Raw genomic sequence first — 20,290 nt, forward strand, 5'->3', positions numbered from 1 at the left:
TCTGTATGTATGTCTGAGCCAGATTGGGCTGGGTGGCTCTACTCTAGGAACCAAGGTTGTAGGTGCCTTTCCTTCTTCCTGGGGATCACAATCTGGTGATAATCCTGTTGGTTAATCCGATACTGGCTGAATAGTGAATCAACCATAAGGTAAATCTTCTACTGTGCTAGAATTTAAAACAGGTTCTGGGTGAAAAGGTTATGTCACACAAAATTCAGGAACAATCCTTTAAATTTGGAAGCTTGGAACATGAACAACTGGAAACAAGAAACTGGAATTCCCTTAGCTCACTTGACTAGAACTTGGCAAGAGATGTTGCTTCAAACTCCAACGTTGGCCAGATTACTGAAAAATCCCTTTGGTCTCCCTAATAAAGCCATGAAATCATGTTGTTTTCCCTGGCAAACTGATAACGGCTTTTTCTCTAACAAGCACTGTGACCTTCACCGAGTTTGTCAAGCAGGTCGGAGTTTGCAAAACTAAGTCTCCTATCTATCAGCTCATTAACTTCTCCACCTGGCAGTTCATCCTCTGAACTCGTTTCCCTAGAGAAATACTTCTTTGGGCCCGTCTCTGGAATGTGACCTTCGCCTTCACGGACTGCAGGAGATACAGAATGCTCAATTTCAGGACTTAAAAGGCTGAGAGGAGATATGATAGCCATGTATAAATATGTGAGAGGAAGCCACAGGGAGAAGGGAGCAAGCTTGTTTTCTGCTTCCTTGGAGACTAGGACGCGGAACAATGGCTTCAAACTACAAGAGAGGAGATTCCATCTGAACATGAGGAAGAACTTCCTGACTGTGAGAGCCGTTCAGCAGTGGAACTCTCTGCCCCGGAATGTGGTGGAGGCTCCTTCTTTGGAAGCTTTTAAACAGAGGCTGGATGGCCATTTGTCAGGGGTGATTTGAATGCAATATTCCTGCTTCTTGGCAGAATGGGGTTGGACTGGATGGCCCATGAGGTCTCTTCCAACTCTTTGATTCTATGATTCTATGATTCTATGAAAATCTCATGCTGGCTCGCAGGTTTAGCAGGCCCAGAAATCCCATGATCCACTTCTTCATTAGCATTAGGCACAATCATTGGCCGAACTACAACACACTGGAGGATCGAGAGATAACATATTAAAATCTGCAAATTATCAAAAACGGCAAAAGCAAAATTCTCAAATCTGGAGGACCAACTCCTGTGGCAAGCTTGATACCCCATTGCCATTCATGGAAAGAAGCTAGATGGGTGTCTAGGCATCCTGGGTGCCAATGGCGGCTGCCTCTCTCAGGCCAGGCCTGACTTCCCTCCAAGCAGCCCGGGAAGCAGACCTTGCTTCCCATCTTGTCTCCTTATGCCCACTTTCATTCCGTGCAGGTGAATGGGAGAATTCCTGCAACCAGATGCAGCGGATGCTAGTTGTCAGGTCCTTGCGTCCCGACCGTGTGTCCTTCTGCGTCACAGCCTTCATTGTCTCCAACCTGGGCTCCCAGTTCATTGAACCACCTGTCCTCAACATGAGATCAGTGAGTAGGGGGCATCTGTGTGGTCGTAACTTGGCTTTTTTAAAAAAGTAATGTGACAGTTGTTAAGGTGTTACTGGAGAGAGGAATCAGTGATGACCTTTCACACTGGTGGGTGTTTTAAATCTATTCATATTTCTTTGGGCGAGTGGGCTTCTTAACAAAAGACCCTCCTCATAAATGCATAAATGATGTCTTATACTGTTTAATGTTTGTTATCTATTATGTTAACTTATCACTGAGTAACTTATCACTGGCAGTGCGACCCAGCACCAGTAGCCCAAAGTGATAAATATTTATTTATTTATTTATTTGCTGTATTTGTATACCGCCTTTCTCAGCCAATTGGCGACTCAAGGCGGTTTCTAACAAATCAGTGTACATAAAACATAATAGATAACAAACATTAAACAGTATAAGACATCACAAAAGCAATAAAAGCAACATCATCAGCATCTCATTATTCTCAAGCATTGTCCAATTCCATTGTCAGGTCATTCAATTTCCTATATTCGCTACTCTGTATTTGTAAACATTTGCTCAAATAGCCACGTTTTAACTTGCCTCCGAAACGTCAAGAGGGAGGGAGCAGATCTGATCTCCCTAGGGAAGGTATTCCATAGCTGAGGGACCACCACTGAGAAGGCCCTGTCTCTCAATCCCACCAAACGTGCTTGTGACGAAGGCGGGACCGAGAGCAGGGCCTCCCCAGATGATCTTAAAGTCCTCAGTGGTTCGTAAGGGGAGATACGTTCAGACAGGTAAGTTGGGCCAGAACTGTTTAGGGCTTTATAGGCCAAAGCCACCACTTTGAATTAGGCCTGGTAGCAAATTGGCAGCCAGTGGAGCTGGCACAACAAGGGGGTTGTATGCTCCCTGAGCACTGCTCCTGTTAACAACCTGGCTGCCGTTCGTTGGACTAGTTGAAGCTTCCAGACCGTCTTCAAAGGCAACCCCACATAGAGAGCGTTGCAGTAGTCTATACGGGATGTAACTAGAGTGTGGACTACCGTGACCAAGTCAGACTTCCCAAGGTATGGGCGCAGCTGGCGCACAAGTTTTAACTGTGCAAATACTCAAAAAACAAAAGAACAAAAACACCCAGAGCAATGTTATCTCTTCCATAGGAGGCTTTTCTTTATAGCAAAATAACATGTTTGCACTACTTATAAGAATTAGGTTTTCCCTACGTGAGTGTGCTGTGAATGCGCACTAATGGTACTTCTGCGCATGCGCAGCTTCGCTCCGGAATCTTCATTTAAAATTTTAAAAGGATCGGCGGTTGGCCCCGCGCACGCTCCCCAGTACATTATAAATAGACCGCGGCTGGTCCAACCGCCTCCAGATCTCTTCATCCGTGCTAATAGCAGTAGCTCGGAATTCTTCTCAATCATTCACTGAAGCCTTAATACGGAATGGCGAATACTAAAGGTTTTAAACGTTGCTCTACATGCTTGAGCAACTTCCCTGATAACGATGCACATTCTCTGTGCATCGCTTGCCTGGGTGAAGGACATTTAACACAGGAATGTCCCATCTGCCAGTCCTTCACCCCGAAGACTCGCAAAAATAGGGAGATTCGGCTAAGAGCTGCCCTTTACGAACGGGCCCTTCTTCCTGAACCCCAACAACAAAGAGAAAAATCCTTACCTGACTTGACGATCCTGCATGCGGCCCTGAAAAAGCCTAAGGCAAAGAGGGCTATTCAAGGCAAGGCGGCCTCGGCGAAACCCCAGAAGACTACTGGTTCCAAGGCCGCTCCTTCGCAGTTGGTCTCGCCCCAACTTGAAAAGGCGAAGGAGACCCCTCCACGTGGCTGCTCAGTTGGGCAAGCCCCGGAGCCGACCTCCGCTCGCCTCGTGCGAGCTCAGGAGGAAAATGAAACTGAAAGAGACTTGGCCTCTAATGCACGCCCCGCGCGTGCGCAGACTGACGGCATGACGCCCCCAATGCCGACGCTCTCGGCTCCGGCTCCTCCCACAGTGACAGCTGTTGGCCTTGGGGAGGAGCCTGCTCGGGCGTCCACAGCAACGCTTCCCTCGACGTCGGGGATGACTGCTGCTGCAACCCTGGCGCGGCGCCGAGCGCGCGCTCCTTCGCGCTCAGGAAATAAGAAGCGGAGGCGCCGGGAGTCGAGCTCCAGTGACTCTTCCTCCTCATCCTCTTCTTCATGCTCGGATTCCTCCTGCTCTGCGAGGAAGCGCAGGCATGCGCGCGCACGGAGGGCAAGATCATCAACAAGAGCCTTAGTGGAGGAGCAAAGTGTCAGTGGGCGCCCCCTTCCTCACCCAGGAGTATATGAAATAACTCCTCAAGGGCGCTTCATCTATTGTGGTCCACCTCCTGCCCCACATTATGGGGATGTTTACTGTCATGCATATAGTAATGCAGACTGTGGATCTAAGAAACGGAATGGGAAAGGGATTCGAGGTCGCGAACTTCTCCCTGTTCAACAAGGTCATCAAGGGACTTATTGGGACCAGAGACATACCCCGTTGCCTTCAATTGCTGATGACCAACCTCCAGTTGATGACGACGATTCTGATTGTTCATTAGAAGTAGTGGACCCTTCCACTGCAGACAAAGATAGGAATACCAACACGAAACGTATAGAGGACTTTACTGTGTTTACTCAATTGGTTAGCAGGATGATAACTGCTTTGAACATTCCGGCCCCAAAGCCGGCTTCAACGGTTGATGACCCAATGTACCCTTCCGACGAACAGGACAGTTCGCCATCTTTACTTCTCCCTACTCTTCCATACCTACTTAAGTTGACTAAAGTTCCTGATATTGCTCCGTCGGCTGGCCTGGACAACCCCCATGTGCGGCTCCGTATCCCGAAGAAAGTTCGGCGTGCTCTGTTGTGGTGGACAGAGCCAGACAATGTAACTGTGGGTTTGCCTTTTCAGGGCCCCGAACCGTCAGCTGTGGTCACGACGGATTCCTCCCTAAGGGGATGGGGCGCGCATTTAGAGGGTTTTACTGCCCAGGGTGTCTGGACCCCAGAGGAGTCTATACATCACATAAATGTTCTGGAGTTATTCGCCGTAGAGAAGGCGTTAAAATCTTTCGAGATGGCATTGTTAGGCAAAGTGGTACAGGTGGTAACGGACAATACTACGACAATGTATTATATAAACAAACAGGGTGGAACAAGATCACAGATCCTGTCAAGTCTAACAATGCGCATCTGGGAGTGGTGCATAGCCAGAGAGATAAACCTAGTGGCCGTACACCTTCCGGGGGAGGAGAATGTCCTAGCAGACAGTTTGAGCAGAACCCCTATGTCCAACCACGAGTGGTCTGTCAATCACAGGGAACTCAATACGATCTTCAGGATCTGGGGGTTCCCAAGAATAGATCTTTTTGCGTCACAGGAAAACGCAAAGTGTCCCCTTTATTGTGCCCGCAGGAGGGCGGATCTGACCCGGGGGTGTCTGGGAGACGCGTTTCTACGCAAGTGGAGCAACGAATTTCTGTATGTGTTTCCTCCTTTCCCGCTGCTCCCGAAGGTCATCTCAAAGATTCGGAGGGACAACGGGGACTGTATTCTGGTGTCGCCATGGTGGCCTCGCCAGCCATGGTTCTCAGCCCTCCTCGATATGTCCAAGGGGAGGTACAGGAGGTTTCCAAACAGGTTAGATTTGCTAACATCACAGAACGGGCAAGTCCTTTACCCAGATGCCCATGCTTTAAGGCTGACGGCCTGGAGAATCGTCCCAGACAGTTAGGGCCTTCTGAGACATTATCCGCCTCGGTTAAGGCAATTTTAGACGCAGCGCAAAAACCATCTACAAAGCGCTCGTATGTATATAAGTGGACACGCTACTCCCAGTATATGAAGGGGAGAAATCTGGACCCTGTAAATGCCCCGATCTCGGCGATTTTGGATTTTTTAGTTTCTTTGTCTGATTCGGGTATGTCCCTGTCATCACTAAAATGTTACCTGGCGGCCATGTCATGGTATAGGAGGAAGGAGGGTTTACCTTCCCTCTTTTCTGAATATTTGGTCAAGCTTTTCCTTAAGGGGTTCGGTAATGTCAAGCCAGCAGTGACTCCAATTGTTCCTTCGTGGAGCCTGGAGGTTGTACTTTCATCCCTTCAAGGCCCGCCTTACGAGCCATTAGCCACATGCGATATTTCGCACCTTTCTTGGAAGACCGCCTTTTTGGTGGCAATAACATCGGCCAGGCGGGTAAGTGAGATTTGCGCTTTAAGATCGGATGAACCCTACCTCCGGTTCCACAAAGATAAAATCGTGCTCCGCACGGACATTTCTTTTCTTCCCAAGGTGACGTCATGTTTCCACATGTCCCAAGAGATTGTTTTGCCAGCCTTTTTTCAGTCTCCCACTTCCCCTATGGAACGTGGTCTTCATTTGCTGGACGTACGTCGGGCAGTGGCCTTTTATCTCAGTAGAACTAAGAGTATGAGGAAAACGCCAAGATTGTTTGTAAAATACAGGAAAGATGCCTGCGGTCTCCCTGTTACATCACAACGTCTATCTTCCTGGATAGTGTCTGTGATCAAATTGGCCTACAACAAATCGGAACAGGAGCTTCCGGTCGGTGTGAAAGGACACTCTACGAGAGCCGTGTCTGCAACAGCTGCTTTCTGGAAGGGTGTACCTATGGATTCCATATGTCGTGCTGCCACCTGGTCCACTCCGCTGACGTTTGTGTCGCACTATAAGCTGGATCTACAGGCCAAGAAGGATGCAGCTTTCGGTCGTGCAGTGTTGTTTTCTGCGGTGGCATGACTCCCGCCGTCCAAGGTGGGTAGCTCGCTAGTCTTTTACCATTAGTGCGCATTCACAGCACACTCACGTAGGGAAAATGAGAGGTTGCTTACCTGTAACCGTAGTTTCCCTAGTGATGTGCTGTGAATTCGCACGGCCCCGCCCATCCTCCCCGCAGTTTGTCATGCCTCCTCCTTCTGACTGCTTTAGCGGCGGAAGAGATCTGGAGGCGGTTGGACCAGCCGCGGTCTATTTATAATGTACTGGGGAGCGTGCGCGGGGCCAACCGCCGATCCTTTTAAAATTTTAAATGAAGATTCCGGAGCGAAGCTGCGCATGCGCAGAAGTACCATTAGTGCGAATTCACAGCACATCACTAGGGAAACTACGGTTACAGGTAAGCAACTTCTCATTTCCATAATACAAGTAAGCAAATATATAGTAGCTTTACACGCAACAGCCTTCACACTGAGCTTTCTCATACGAGGCTTCTCTCACACTGAGGCTTTCCTCACACTCCTCAGGACAACACAAGCTTTGACTCACATCAAAAATACCTAGTTAATATTTAATATTTCTGATACATTTTACCTCCAAACAAGAATTCTGCATAGCTCAGAAATTGCAGCTTCCCCTCTGATTCAGAAAGAATGCTTCAGCTTCAGCGTGACGGGTTATTTGACGGGTAGGAAGCGTGGCAGGCGCAGTTCATGGAGGACTGGCTAGAACTGTCAAGAAGGCAGCATAATTAGTTACCTTACCCCTGGAATGAGCAGCTTAACAAATTAAATCACAGCCGAAGCTAACATGTATTGTATCCAATTACTTTGAAATTGTAATGTTCTGGGCTTTATGAGGATGGACTCTCTAAGCCAAGCGAAGCAGATTCTTTTTGTTTTTTTTTTAAAAAGGTAATTGTTACTTATATACCTTGTCTTTCCACTAAAAAAAAATTAGCGAGCAAGGCAAGTAAGAAACAATATTAAAAAAAGGTTAAGAACTAATTAAAAACAGCTCCATCAGGAGAATAATGGAAGTCCAGTAATGAGAATTTGCTGTCGTGACTGTCTTCTGGCGCCTTTGTCTTTCCTGGACTCAGGTGGTGGAGGACTCCACAACCAAGACCCCGCTGATCTTTGTGCTCTCCCCCGGGGTCGACCCCACCTCCTCCCTCCTTCAGCTGGCGGAGCAGTCGGGCATGTCCCAGCGCTTCCATGCCCTCTCCTTGGGCCAAGGCCAGGCCCCTATTGCCACGCGCATGATTAAAGATGGCGTCCATCAGGGTGAGTGCCAAAAGGGTGGAATGGAGCTGTGTACTCATCCTCATCAGTCAGTCAATCTGGAGCAAGAGTGGGGCAAATATGTCCCATGGGATGCATATGGCACCTGGATCCCACTTGGACAGCCCTGGAAGTCCCCTCACTGACCGATATACTGGAAAATAAATTTGGCGTGATTTCTGTTAGGTGAGTGGGTTTGTTAACAAAAGACCCTCCTTATAAATGCACAGCAGAGTAACTTAGCAGCAGCAGCATGACCCAGCACCAGTAGCCCAAAATGATAAAAAGAACAACACAAAGGCCAATGTTATCTCTTCCCTAGGAGGCTTTTCTTTGTAATAAAACAATATAGTTGCACTATTTACAATAACAAGGTTTCTATAACACAAATAAATGAATACACAGTTGCTTTACACACAGTAGCCTTCATACTAGAGTTTTCTCACACAAGGCTTCTCTCATACTGAGAGGCTTACCTCACACTCCTCAGGATGACACTAGCTTTGTCCCACTGACTGTAGGTTTCAACCTACCCACTCTCCTCAGGACAACACTAGCTTTGGCCCACTGACTCTGACAAACTTCAGCCTACCCACACTCCTCAGGTTGACACTAGCTTTGGCCCACTAACTCTGACAGGTTTCGGCCTACTCACTCTCCTAAGGACAGCACTAGCTTTGGCCCACTGACTGTAACAGGCTTTGGCCTACTTGCTCTCTTCAGGTCGACACTAGCTTTGGCCCACTGACTCTGACAGGCTTCGGCTTACTCACTCTCCTCAGGACAACACTAGCTTTGGACTACTTATTGTAACAGGTTTCAGTCTACTCACATTCCTCAGGACGACACTAGCTTTGGCCTGCTGACTCTGACAGGCTTTGCACTACTGACTCTCCTCAGGACAACACTAGCTTTGGCCCACTGACTCTCAACACTCTTCACCCTACTCACTCTCCTCAGGACAGCACTACCTTTGGCCCACTGACTACAGACTTCGGCCTACTCACTGTCCTCAGAACAAAACTAGCTTTGGCCCACTGACTCTGACAGGCTTCGGCCTACTCACTCTCCTCAGGACGACACTAGCTTTGGCCCACTGACTCTCAACACTCTTTGGTCTATTCACTCTCCTCAGGATGACACTAGCTTTGTCCCACTGACTGTAACAGGCTTTGGCCTACTCACTCTTCCCAGGACAACACTAGCTTTGGCCCACTGACTCTCAACACACTTCGGCCTACTCACTCTCCTCAGGACGACACTAGCTTTGTCCCACCGACTGTAACAGGCTTCAGCCTACTCACTCTTCCCAGGACAACACTAGCTTTGGCCCACTGACTCTCAACACTCTTTGGTCTACTCACTCTCCTCAGGACAACACTAGCTGTGGCCTACTGACTCTGACAGGCTTTTGCCTACTCACTCTTCCCAGGACAACACTAACTTTGGCCCACTGACTCTCAACACTCTTTGGCCTACTCATTCTCCTCAAGATGACACTAGCTTTGACCCACTGACCCTTAACAGGCTTTGGCCTACTCACTCTCCTCAGGACGGCACTAGCTTTGGACCACTGACTCTCAACACTCTTTGCCCTACTCACCCTCCTCAGGACAACACTAGCGTTGACCCACTGACTCTGACAGGTTTCAACCGAATGGACTCACATTTTCATAATCAAAAATACATAGTTAACTGTTAATAATTAAAATTTAATTTAATTTTCTGACACTCCTTCTGTTTTTGATTACAAAAATCCCAAATTTTAATCATACAAAATTTGCCTGGAAATAACACACAAAAGCTGGAAAAATATCCCCATTGCAGCCTCCAGATAATTACAAATTTTTTTAAAATGAATCCACCCTCTCTCAAAATGGTGAACAGATGTGAGATCACACCACTTCTAATTGGATTTTGAAAAGAAATGCAAGGAAAATTGCAGTCACTGGGTATGCAGTGGGGAGAATGTCGCCCACATAGGAGGTTATGGGGAAATAGCAGACCCATGCTCTAGAACACCATTTTTCATTGGGGAGGCCATCCCTACCATCCTCCCCTTTTCCTTCCCAGGGCGTCATCACATTAGAGAATGAATCCACTTTAAATCCAGTTGCTGCCTCCTGCAGAGTTCTGGGGTTTGTAGTTTAGGGAGGGGCCTTTAAACTACAAAACTCAGAACTCTGCAAGAGGCAGAAACGGGATTTAAAGTGGATTCATTCCCTAGCGTGATGAATACACCAGTTCCCCTTTCAGCCCTGCATTCCCTCCTGCGGCCAGTCACTGTGGGTGGGCCTCTTGCAAGATGACCAACTTTGCCTCTTGTTTCCTGGCAGGTAACTGGGTCTTCCTGGCCAATTGCCACCTCTCCCTCTCCTGGATGCCTCAGCTGGACAAGCTGGTGGACCAGTTGCAAGTTGAAGAGCCGCACCCGTCCTTCCGCCTGTGGCTCAGCTCCAGCCCCCATCCCGACTTCCCCATCTCCATCTTGCAGGCCGGCATCAAAATGACAACGGAGCCTCCTTCGGTAAAAGCAAAGAGCCACTAGAAGGGGTGTTAGGGACAGGGGCACATCTCTTCCCAGCTATGCTTTTCCCATTCCCTGAAGCCCAGTTAAGACTAAGAACCTGTCCATAGAATCCTAGAATTGGAAGAGACCTGGTGGGCCATCCAGTCCAACTCCCTGCCAAGAAGCAGGAAATTGCATTCAAAGCACCCCCGACAGATGACCATCTAGGCTCTATTTCAAAGCCTCCAAAGAAGGAGCCTCCACCACATCTTGGGGCAGAGAGTTCCACTGCTAAACAGCTCTCACAGCCGGGAAGTTCCTCCTAATATTCAGGTGGAATCTCCTTTCTTGTAGTTTGAAGCCATTGCTCCATTGCGTCCTAGTCTCCAAGGAAGCAGAAAACAAGCTTGCTCCCTCCTCTCTATGACTTCCTCTTACATATTTACACATGGCTATTATGTCTCTTCTCAGCCTTCTCTTCTTCAGGCTAAACATGCCCAGCTCTTTCAGCCGCTCCTCATAGGGCTTGTTCTCCAGACCCTTGACAATTTTGGTCACCCTCCTCTGGACACATTCCAGCTTGTCAACGTCACCCTTCAATTTTGGTGCCCAGAACTGGACACAATATTCCAGGTGTGGTCTAACCAAGGCAGAAGAGAGGGGGAGCATGACCTCCCTGGATCTAGACAAGGATTTGGTTTCCCCTTTCTCCTGAAACAAGTTATATTGACCTGGCAGTCCTTTCTCTTGCCCTGAGGACTGGAGAAATTGGCCCAGATCTGGGACTATTTGGTGTTGGGTGGGTAGCATGTCACACAAGCGTGGGCAAACTTCAGCCCTCCAGGTATTTTGGACTTCAACTCCCACAATTCCTAACAGCCTACTGAATTGTGGGAGTTGAAATCCAAAACACCTGGAAGGCTGGAGTTTGCCCATGCCTGATCTAACACCAAATAGGGTGAGAAGCCAAGAAGCATAACCACAAGCCCCTGGATCCAAGTATCTTGGGAGGACACAAGGCTGCTCTGTCCCACACTTTCATCTTCAAGGGAAATGCCAAGAGAATTCCTCCTTCTCCATTGTGGTCCCTGTGAAATCACACATATGGTATTCCCTGCGCATGTGCAGAAAATACCATATGTGCGAATTTCACAGGTGACCACTCAGAGAAATAGAGTTACAGGTAAGCTACCATTACTTCCAGGGAAATGGGTAGCCAACCAAAACAAGTTATGAAATAACCTCTTAATCAGCATGGATCTTTCCAGTTGATCAGCCTAAATACCTGGTGCTCAGTAGGGGGAGGCAGTTCTACTCATTTCCTACCCCAGACTTTCTTTTGCTTCTCAGCATCCCTTTAGAATTTGTAAACCGTTTGGGCCCAGCCTATCTTCGCGATCGCATCTTCTTCCCAAACTTTGTTTTGCTTCTCAGTATCCCTTTAGAATTTGTAAACATTCCACCAATCTTTGTGATCGCATCTTCTTCTATGAATCTGTACAAACTTTGTGATCTTTCCAGGAGGCCCTCCTTTCGCTCGCACCACCATCACAAGTACGGTTGGTGGGAACGAGAGAGAGAGAGAGAGGGCCTTTTCGGTGGTGGCCCCCCGCCTCTGGAATGCCCTTCCTAGGGAAATAAGGCAGGCCCCATCCCTCCCCTCCTTTCGTAAGAGCTTGAAGACCTGGTGGTTTCAACAAGCCTTTGAGAATGACTATTTCTAGCTCAGCCCCAGACATTGTTGACTATGGCCTTAGTCTTCTTACCAATTAATAATTAATTGGTAAAAATTAATTAATTAATTGTTGAACTATGTAATTAATTAAGAATTAATTAATTGTTGAAACCACCAGGTCTTCAAGCTCTTACAAAAGGAGGGCAGGGATGGGGCCTGTCTTATTTTTCCTAGCAAGGGCGTTCCAGAGGTGGGGGGGCCACCACCAAGAAGACCCTCTCTCTCGTCCCCACCAACCGTAATAGGCACCGGAAATGAACAGCCATAGACCGTAACTGTTATTGCTTTTGCCTGCTATAGCATTGCAGTTAATTTCCCGGACCCCCTAGAAATGTTGAGTTTGCACTAGTCTCGGCCTGGTCTTTTAAATTGCCTTGAACAGGCAGGATTGCTTTTGATATATATGTGTTACTGTGACAATTTTATGCTTATATTGTTTTCTTAATTTTATGTTTGTGTTGTTTACTCTGTATGTATTGATGATGCTACTTGGAAACCGCTCTGAGTCCCCTTATTTATAGAGCAGTATATAAATAAAGTTTTGTTGTTGTTGTTGTAATCTGTTGGCTGTCTCTCCCTCACCCACCCGCCTGCTCACTTTTCCCCATTTCAGGGACTGAAGGCCAACATGAAGCGCCTCTACCAGCTCATCACGGAGCCCCAGTTCAACCGCTGCACCAAGCCCAGCAAATACAAGAAGCTGCTCTTTGCCCTCTGCTTCTTCCACAGCATCCTGCTGGAGCGCAAGAAGTTCCTGCAGCTGGGATGGAACATCGTTTACGGTTTCAACGACTCCGACTTCGAGGTGATGGGGTGGAGCGGGAAGAGCACAGGATGCTGAGCACTTTGGGACAGCCAAAGAAAGCACAGGGCAGGATGTTGGCAGCTTGTCCCCTCCCTTCTGGAGTCTCAGACAAGTCCGACCACAATCGCTCCAGTGTGCCCAGAAACAATGCCCCTCCAACAGTGACCTCTCTTCCAGGAACCGACTCTCGTCTCCCTTGGGTTGCCAAGTCAGGACTATTCCAGGCCCTGAGAGTTCAGGGCTTAAACCCAAGGCCTAGGGGTGCCCCCTTGGTATGTCAAAGGCAAAAGCTGTCATGCTGAAAGGCAGGTTTTGCCTGTGAGCCACTCCTTGGGGAAGTTATTAGGCATAATACGTTAAGATTCTTTTTCGTGGTTGCTGTGATTCATAGACATGGCATTACTGTGCCTGTGCAGAACCTTTTGGGTCTGTACTCTCACCCTGAGATTCTGAGGGCTGAAAAAGAGGACCAGGTCCTCAGTTCTGAGAGGAGACGTAATAGGTAAAGTAAAGGTTTCCCCTGACATTAAATCTAGTCGTGTACAACTCTGGGTGGTGCTACTCATCTCCATTTCTAAGCCAAAGAGCTGGCGTTGTCTGTAGACGCCTCAGCAGTCATGTGGCCAGCATGACTGCATGGAGAGCCGTTACCTTCCACCAAAGCGGTACCTATAATATAATATAATATAATATAATATAATATAATATAATATAATATAATATAATATATTGTATAATATAATATAATATAATATATTGTATATATATATAATATTATAATGTAATACAGTATAATACTAATACTAATATAATACTAATATAATAATATAATATAATACTAATACTAATAATATGGTTATAATTATATATTTTATATTACATGTAATATTACTAATAATATTACAATATAATTGTATAGTACAATATAGTGATGCATAGCGCTGATATTGTACTGTGCTCATGGTATTGTGTGTGTGTGTATATATATATATATATATATATACACACACACACACACACATATGTCTTGTAAGCCGCTCTGAGTCCCCTTCGGGTGAGAAGGGCGGCATATAAATGTCACAAATAAATAAATAAATACCTATTGATCTACTCACATTTGCATGTTCTTGAACTGCTAGGTTGGCAGAAACTGGGGCTAACAGCAGGAGCTCACCCTGCTCCCTGGATCTGAATCACTGACCTTTTGGTCAGCAAGTTCAGCAGCTCAGCAGTTTACCAGGGGGCCATAATAGCCATGTTTAAATATGAGACACAATAGCCATGTCATAAGGGTGTCCTAAGGAAGAGGGGGCAGGTATGTTTTCTGCTGCCCTTGAAACTAGGAATAGGACTAGTGGGTTCATATGAAAGGAAAAGAGATTCCACCTTAACATAAGGAAGAACTTCCTAACCATACAAGCTGTTCAACAATCGAACTCTCTGCCCCAGAGTGTGGTGGTTGGACTAGATCAGTGGTTCTCAACCTGGGGTCCCCAGATGTTTTTGGCCTACAAATCCTAGCCAGTTTAGGATTTCTGGGAGTTGAAGGCCAAAACACCTGGGGACCCACAGGTTGAGAACCACTGGACTAGATGGCCCATGTGCTCTTCTCCAGCTCTATGATTCTATAGCTCTAGGCTCCATTCTCCGGTGCTTTTGGATTGCTGGTTGGCACTTTTCCCTTTCGAGTGTTTTCCTTCAGGATGGTAGGGAACAACTAACACAGGACCAGGAGAAATTTCTTATGTTGGCCACGTATTTATGGGTCATACTCTGCTTTCTTGAGAGTTTTGGATGTGTTTTTTTTTAAAGTTAAATATATAAAAATAGTTACATATCCATTTAAACTACTTCTTCATTAAATATTATTAAATTCATTAACATCCCCCATTAATTATTAACAAAAAATTCTCCCTCCAGTGGAATTAATTATTATTACATTTTCTTTTCCAATTGCCTAAGTGTGTTCAATGCTACAGAATATTGGTTGCAAAAGGCAAAACCAGAGTTTCTCAAATATTTTTTTAAAAACGGGGGATCAGTAGAAGGGATGCAGAAGACAATGGGTGCTGCATGTTGTTTACAAGTTATGTTTCACAAACAAGTGTTACGAGTAGGGTAGAGTTGGGTAGATGGATGATGGAAAGGGGTACTTTTAAAGAGTAGCTTGGTGAGGATTCCAAAATAAATGACATGCAGAGGAAGAGGTTGAAACTCACACTGCTTTGCTTGGTACGGTTCTCCCTAAGGATCCCTCTCCGAGGAAGCCTGACTTGGCCACGGTGGTCCATGCTCTTGTTACATCCCGAATAGACTACTGCAACGCACTGTACGTGGGGTTGTCTCTGAAGACTGCCCGGAAGCTTCAACTAGTCCAATGTTCGGCAGCCAGGCTGCTCACTGGGGCTGGGTAGAGGGAGCGCAAATCGCCCTTGTTACACCAGCTCCACTGGCTGCCAATTGGCTTCCAAGCACAATTCAAAGTGCTGACCTTGGCCTATAAAGCCCTTAACAGTTCTGGCCCAGTTTACTTGTCTGAACGTATCTCCCACTACGATCCTGGCTGGATGGCCGGATGGCCATCTGTCAGGGGTGATTTGAATGCAATATTCCTGCTTCTTGGCAGGGGGTTGGACTGGATGGCCCATGAGGTCTCTTCCAACTCTTTGATTCTATGATTCTATGATCCACCTAGGGCCCTAAGATCATCTGAGGAGACCCTGCTCGTTGTCCCCCTATTGTCACAATCGCGTCTGGTGGGGACAAGGGACAGGGCCTTTTCTGTGGTGGCTCCCCAACTGTGGAACTCCCGAGTGAAATTAGTTCAGCTGCATCCCTCTTGACCTTCCAGAAACAAGTAAAATCCTGGCTATGGAATCTGGCCTTTGGAGAATAGGCTGACCTACTGACATAGAATCATAGAATCAAAGAATTGGAAGAGACTTCATGGGCCATCCAGTCCAACCCCATTCTGCCAAGAAGCAGGAATATTGCATTCAAATCACCCCTGACAGATGGCCAGCCAGCCTCTGTTTAAAAGCTTCCAAAGAAGGAGCCTCCACCACACTCCAGGGCAGAGAGTTCCACTGCTGAACGGCTCTCACAGTCAGGAAGTTCTTCCTCATGTTCAGATGGAATCTCCTTTCTTGCAGTTTGAACCCATTGTTCCGCGTCCTAGTCTCCAGGGAAGCAGAAAACAAGCTTGCTCCCTCCTCTCTGTGGCTTCCTCTCACATATTTATACATGGCTATCATGTCTCCTCTCAGCCTTCTCTTCTTCAGGCTAAACATGCCCAGCTCCTTAAGCCGCTCCTCATAGGGCTTGTTCTCCAGACCCTTGATCATTTTAGTCACCCTCCTCTGGACACATTCCAGCTTGTCAATATCTCTCTTGAATTGTGGTGCCCAGAATTGGACACAATATTCCAGGTGTGGTCTAAACGAAGTGGAATAGAGCATGGGGAGCATGACTTCCCTAGATCTAGACACCAAGCTCCTATTGATGCAGGCCAAAATGCTGTCGATTTATTTAGAACTGATGGACTTCTCTTGGATAATGATTTAAATTGGTGACCACTGACTATTTGTTGTCTGTTTTTATATTGTTTATACGGTTTTATATTGTTTATACTGTTTTATATTGTTTTATTATTACATTGCTGTTAATTGTATATTTATGTTTTGATGTGGGTGCCATGGGGTGCCACTTTGTTAGCCGTCCTGAGTCCCTCTGCGGAGGTTGAGAAAGGATGGGATAGAAAAACCCTAAATAAATAAATAAATTATTATTATTATTATTATTATTATTATTATTTTATTAAACCTCCACTACGCAGCCATCTCTGCCCACCCCCTGAAGGCAGGGTTCCCATTCAGTATGGGTGCTTCTTTTCCTGTCCAGGTGTCAGAGAACCTCCTGAGCCTCTACCTGGATGAGTACGAGGACACGCCCTGGGATGCCCTCAAGTACCTGATTGCGGGCGTCAACTACGGGGGCCACGTGACCGACGACTGGGACCGGCGCCTCTTGACCACTTACATCAATGACTACTTCTGCGAGCAAAGCCTCTCTACCCCTTCCTTCAAGTTAGTATTGAGGGCTCAGAGAAGGACGGGGGGGGGGGGGGAGGACTCTTGGAACATGGGAACAGGGCATGGTTTTACGAGTGGCAAGGAGTAGGGTGGAAGGAGAGTGTTTGTTCTTCAGGAAATAATCTTTATTGGAGAGCAGTTTCCCTTGTATGGTTGTAAAAGCTTTGGGCCTGAGGACACGCTCAGGCATGGAATTCTTCTCTCCTCTCTTCCCTATTTTCCTTTTCTCTCTTGTTCCTTCGTTTCTCTCTTCCTTCCTGTTGGGAGTTCTGTCATAAGTAGATTGTGCTCCTGGACAAAAGGTTGGAGGAAAGGATGACAATGGAGCCTAGGGCCCTGGGAATGATGTGGTCTTCCTTGCACACATCCATCCATTTTCCTTCCTCAGGTGGGATTATCATTTGTCCTGTCAAGGACAGAGCATTATCTTTTAGTGTTATTTCTCTCTCCTCTGAGAAAACTCCCCTCCTTTCGCTTTTCCTTTCACCTTTTCCTCAGGGCTTCTGCAGCTTACTTTCCATTTGAGTTTTCTGGGATTGTGTTATTGAGAGAGTGGGCTTATTAACAAAAGACCCTCCTCATAAACGCACAGCAGAATAACTTATTAGCAGTAGCATGACCCAGCATCAGTAGCCAAAAGTGATTTTAAAAAGAACAAAAACACCCAGACAGATGTTCCTCTTCCATAGGAGGCTTTTCTTTATAGCAAAATAATATGGTTGCACTATTTACAAGAACAAGGCTTCCCTAACACAAAATAAAGTTCTTTACACTTCCTTCTTTGCTTCCACACTGGGCTTCTTTCTCGTGCAGATAAACAGCTTTTCTCTCACAGAGTCTCCTCTCAGACTGAAGTTACACAGGAGCTTCACACAGTACCTTTTTACACAGCAGCCTTCACACTGGAGCTTCACACACAATAGCCTTCAACTTGGGGCTTCTCCTACAGAAGCTTCTCACACCAGGCCTTCTCATACCGAGGCCTACTAACACTGAGGCCTACTTCACACTGAGGTCTACCTCACACTGAGGCCTGCTCACACTGAGGACTCTGGGTTGTAGGTTTTTCGGGCTATATGGCCATGTTCTAGAGGCATTCTCTCCTGATGTTTCACCTGCATCTATGTCAAGCATCCTCAGAGGTAGTGAGGTCTGTTGGAACTAGGGAAAAAAAGGTTTATATATCATGTTCCTTGATTCGTGTTTGGGCGCTGTGTTTGGTGGTCCCTATACAAGGGTTTATATATCTGTGGTCATTCCACAGATATATAAATCCTTTTTCCTGGTTCCAACAGACCTCACTGCCTCTGAGGATGCTTGCCATAGATGCAGGTGAAAAGTCAGGAGAGAATGCCTCTAGAACATGGCCATATAGCCCGAAAAAACCTACATTAACCCAGTGATTCTGGCCATGAAAGCCTTCAAGAATACACTGAGGACTCTCTCAGACTGAGACCTTTCTCCCAGTGAGGTGAACTAACACTGAAGCCTTCTCATACTGAGGCCTACTAACACACTGAGACCCTTCTTCCACAGATACTTCTCACAGACTGAGGGCTACTAAGCTACCGGCACACTTGCAGTTTTTGCTGAATCATTGCATCTATTTAACCCTTTCAGTGCTTGACTCACATTTTTGTAATTAAAAATACCTCATTAATATTTAATATTTCTGGCATGTGTTTCTCCAGTAAAGGCCTCACATTGGAGAATAGCCACAGAGAATACCTTGGTGGGCTATGCCTTTGTGGTTCAGACTTGGTGTACAAAAGGTGCACGTGGGGATGAAATGTTATGAGGCAACCAAGTGTGGGAGAACCTGGGAAGAGAAGCCTCCACAGACAGTGGTGACACCGGCCTTTCTCCTCAGGCTATCTTCTCTGGATACTTACTGTATCCCCAAGGATGGCAACCTGGCCTCGTATAAGGAATACATCACTTTACTGCCTGGTATGGATGCCCCAGAGGCCTTTGGCCAGCATCCCAATGCCGACGTGGCCTCCCAGATCACCGAGGCCAGGACACTCTTTGAAACCCTGCTCTCCTTACAACCGCAGACAACACCCGCTGGGGCAGCTGGGCAGAGTCGCGAGGATAAGGTACAGGAATGGGTTTGTAGCATCAGGACCCTTTGTCAGCCAAGAAGGAAGCAAGGGTCATGAAAGAGAAGTCCCAGGACTGAAGTCCTTCAGCTTGAAAGCCTCAAACCTGTCCGGGAGGGAGCGGGATATCTTGCCATACAGCATTAGAGATAACATATTTTGCACTTTCAGCAGCATTAGTGACTTCATTCCTTCAAATGCTTGGTCTTGCCTGCCCTCCGCAATAGGTGCTGGAGCTCTCGGCCGATGTGCGGAGCAAGATCCCGGAGGAGATTGACTACGAGGGGACATGCAAGGTCCTTTCCACGGACCCTTCCCCACTCAATGTAGTCCTGCTGCAGGAGATCCAGCGTTACAACTCTTTGCTGCAGGTCATCAGGTGAGCTCCAGCCCAGAAACTTTCAGCTCTCTTCTCAGTTCCATGTTTCGGGCAAGGAAGGTCTTGGTCTCAAGTGAAGTCATCCTTTTGTGTGACTCCTTCTTCTGTCTATCTTCTGTAGGTCCTCTCTGGTCGAGCTGGAGAAGGGCATCCAAGGCCTGGTGGTCATGTCGACTGACCTGGAGGAGATCTTCAACTGCATTTTCGATGCCCGCGTGCCCCCCATGTGGGAGAGGGTAAGCCCCTCAGAAACAAAGCTGCTCTCTGTGTGTGTCCCTGGACAATGCTCTCCTTGGTCTATGTCTTGGATGCAGGAAGAGTGAGGGACCCTCCCAAAGTCTCCAGAAGGTTAAATTTCCTCACAGGGAAGGGGTGCCTCCGGCTCTTCTGCCAGCGCAGCCAGATCCTTGTAAGGAGAAACAACTCCTGTTTCTTCTTTCATTTCTCAACACCTTGTTTTCTTTTTTAGCCTCAGGGGCAATTGTGTTTATGAAGAATCCCTTCTGGGACCCACCAGTCTTCCCTTTCTTCTCCTTCTACTTCTGAGGCAGAGATTTCCCACTAGGGAGACATACATAATGCATACACTTCAAAAAGTCCCCCCACTGAGGGAAAAGTAGGATTTCAAAAGCTGTTCTTCTTCGGTAAAAGATTCACAAGTGAGGTATCATCTCCTTTCCAAGTCACTGGAGAGAGAGAGCGGGGGGAAAGAGAGAAAGTACTCCTTGTCTGACAATAAATACCTTCTTTGAGAGAAGCACCATTTAACTTTGCTTTGTGTGTGTGAGAGGGAGTTTTCTTCCTTCTTTGGGGGACTTGCAGGTGTCTGTCCATCATTTCCAGATTGGATTACTGTAATGCACTCTACGTGGGGCTACCCTTGAAAACGGCCTGGAAATTTCAACTGGTCCAATGGGCGGTGGCCAGGTTGTTAACTGGTGCTCCTTACAGGGAGAGGTCAACCCTCCTGTTTAAGGAGCTGCATTGGCTGCTGTTCATTTTCCGGTCCCAACTCAAGGTTCAGGTGCTTTCCTACAAAGCCCTAAACGGTTTGGGACCCACCTACCTGCGTGACCGCATCTCTGTGTACGGACCCACATGATCTCTTCGTTCATCTGGAGAGGCCCTACTCAC

The 20,290-nt window shown here is 47.0% G+C and overlaps 1 protein-coding gene across 1 annotated transcript in view; it reads left to right on the top strand.

The window, feature by feature from the left end:
- DNAH2 (dynein axonemal heavy chain 2) overlaps positions 1 to 20,290 on the top strand; it is a 202,285-nt gene that overhangs the window by 177,237 nt on the left and 4,758 nt on the right. Inside the window, exons 76-83 of the mRNA XM_060779843.2 lie at positions 1,369 to 1,517; positions 7,355 to 7,538; positions 9,872 to 10,062; positions 12,393 to 12,584; positions 16,485 to 16,669; positions 18,546 to 18,774; positions 19,005 to 19,156; positions 19,278 to 19,392. Of these exons, the coding sequence (XP_060635826.2) occupies positions 1,369 to 1,517; positions 7,355 to 7,538; positions 9,872 to 10,062; positions 12,393 to 12,584; positions 16,485 to 16,669; positions 18,546 to 18,774; positions 19,005 to 19,156; positions 19,278 to 19,392 (1,397 nt within the window). The remainder of the gene's footprint in view (positions 1 to 1,368; positions 1,518 to 7,354; positions 7,539 to 9,871; positions 10,063 to 12,392; positions 12,585 to 16,484; positions 16,670 to 18,545; positions 18,775 to 19,004; positions 19,157 to 19,277; positions 19,393 to 20,290) is intronic.

The sequence above is a fragment of the Anolis sagrei genome, chromosome 6, assembly GCF_037176765.1.
Source record: "Anolis sagrei isolate rAnoSag1 chromosome 6, rAnoSag1.mat, whole genome shotgun sequence".
In the NCBI taxonomy this organism is placed as follows: domain Eukaryota; kingdom Metazoa; phylum Chordata; class Lepidosauria; order Squamata; family Dactyloidae; genus Anolis; species Anolis sagrei.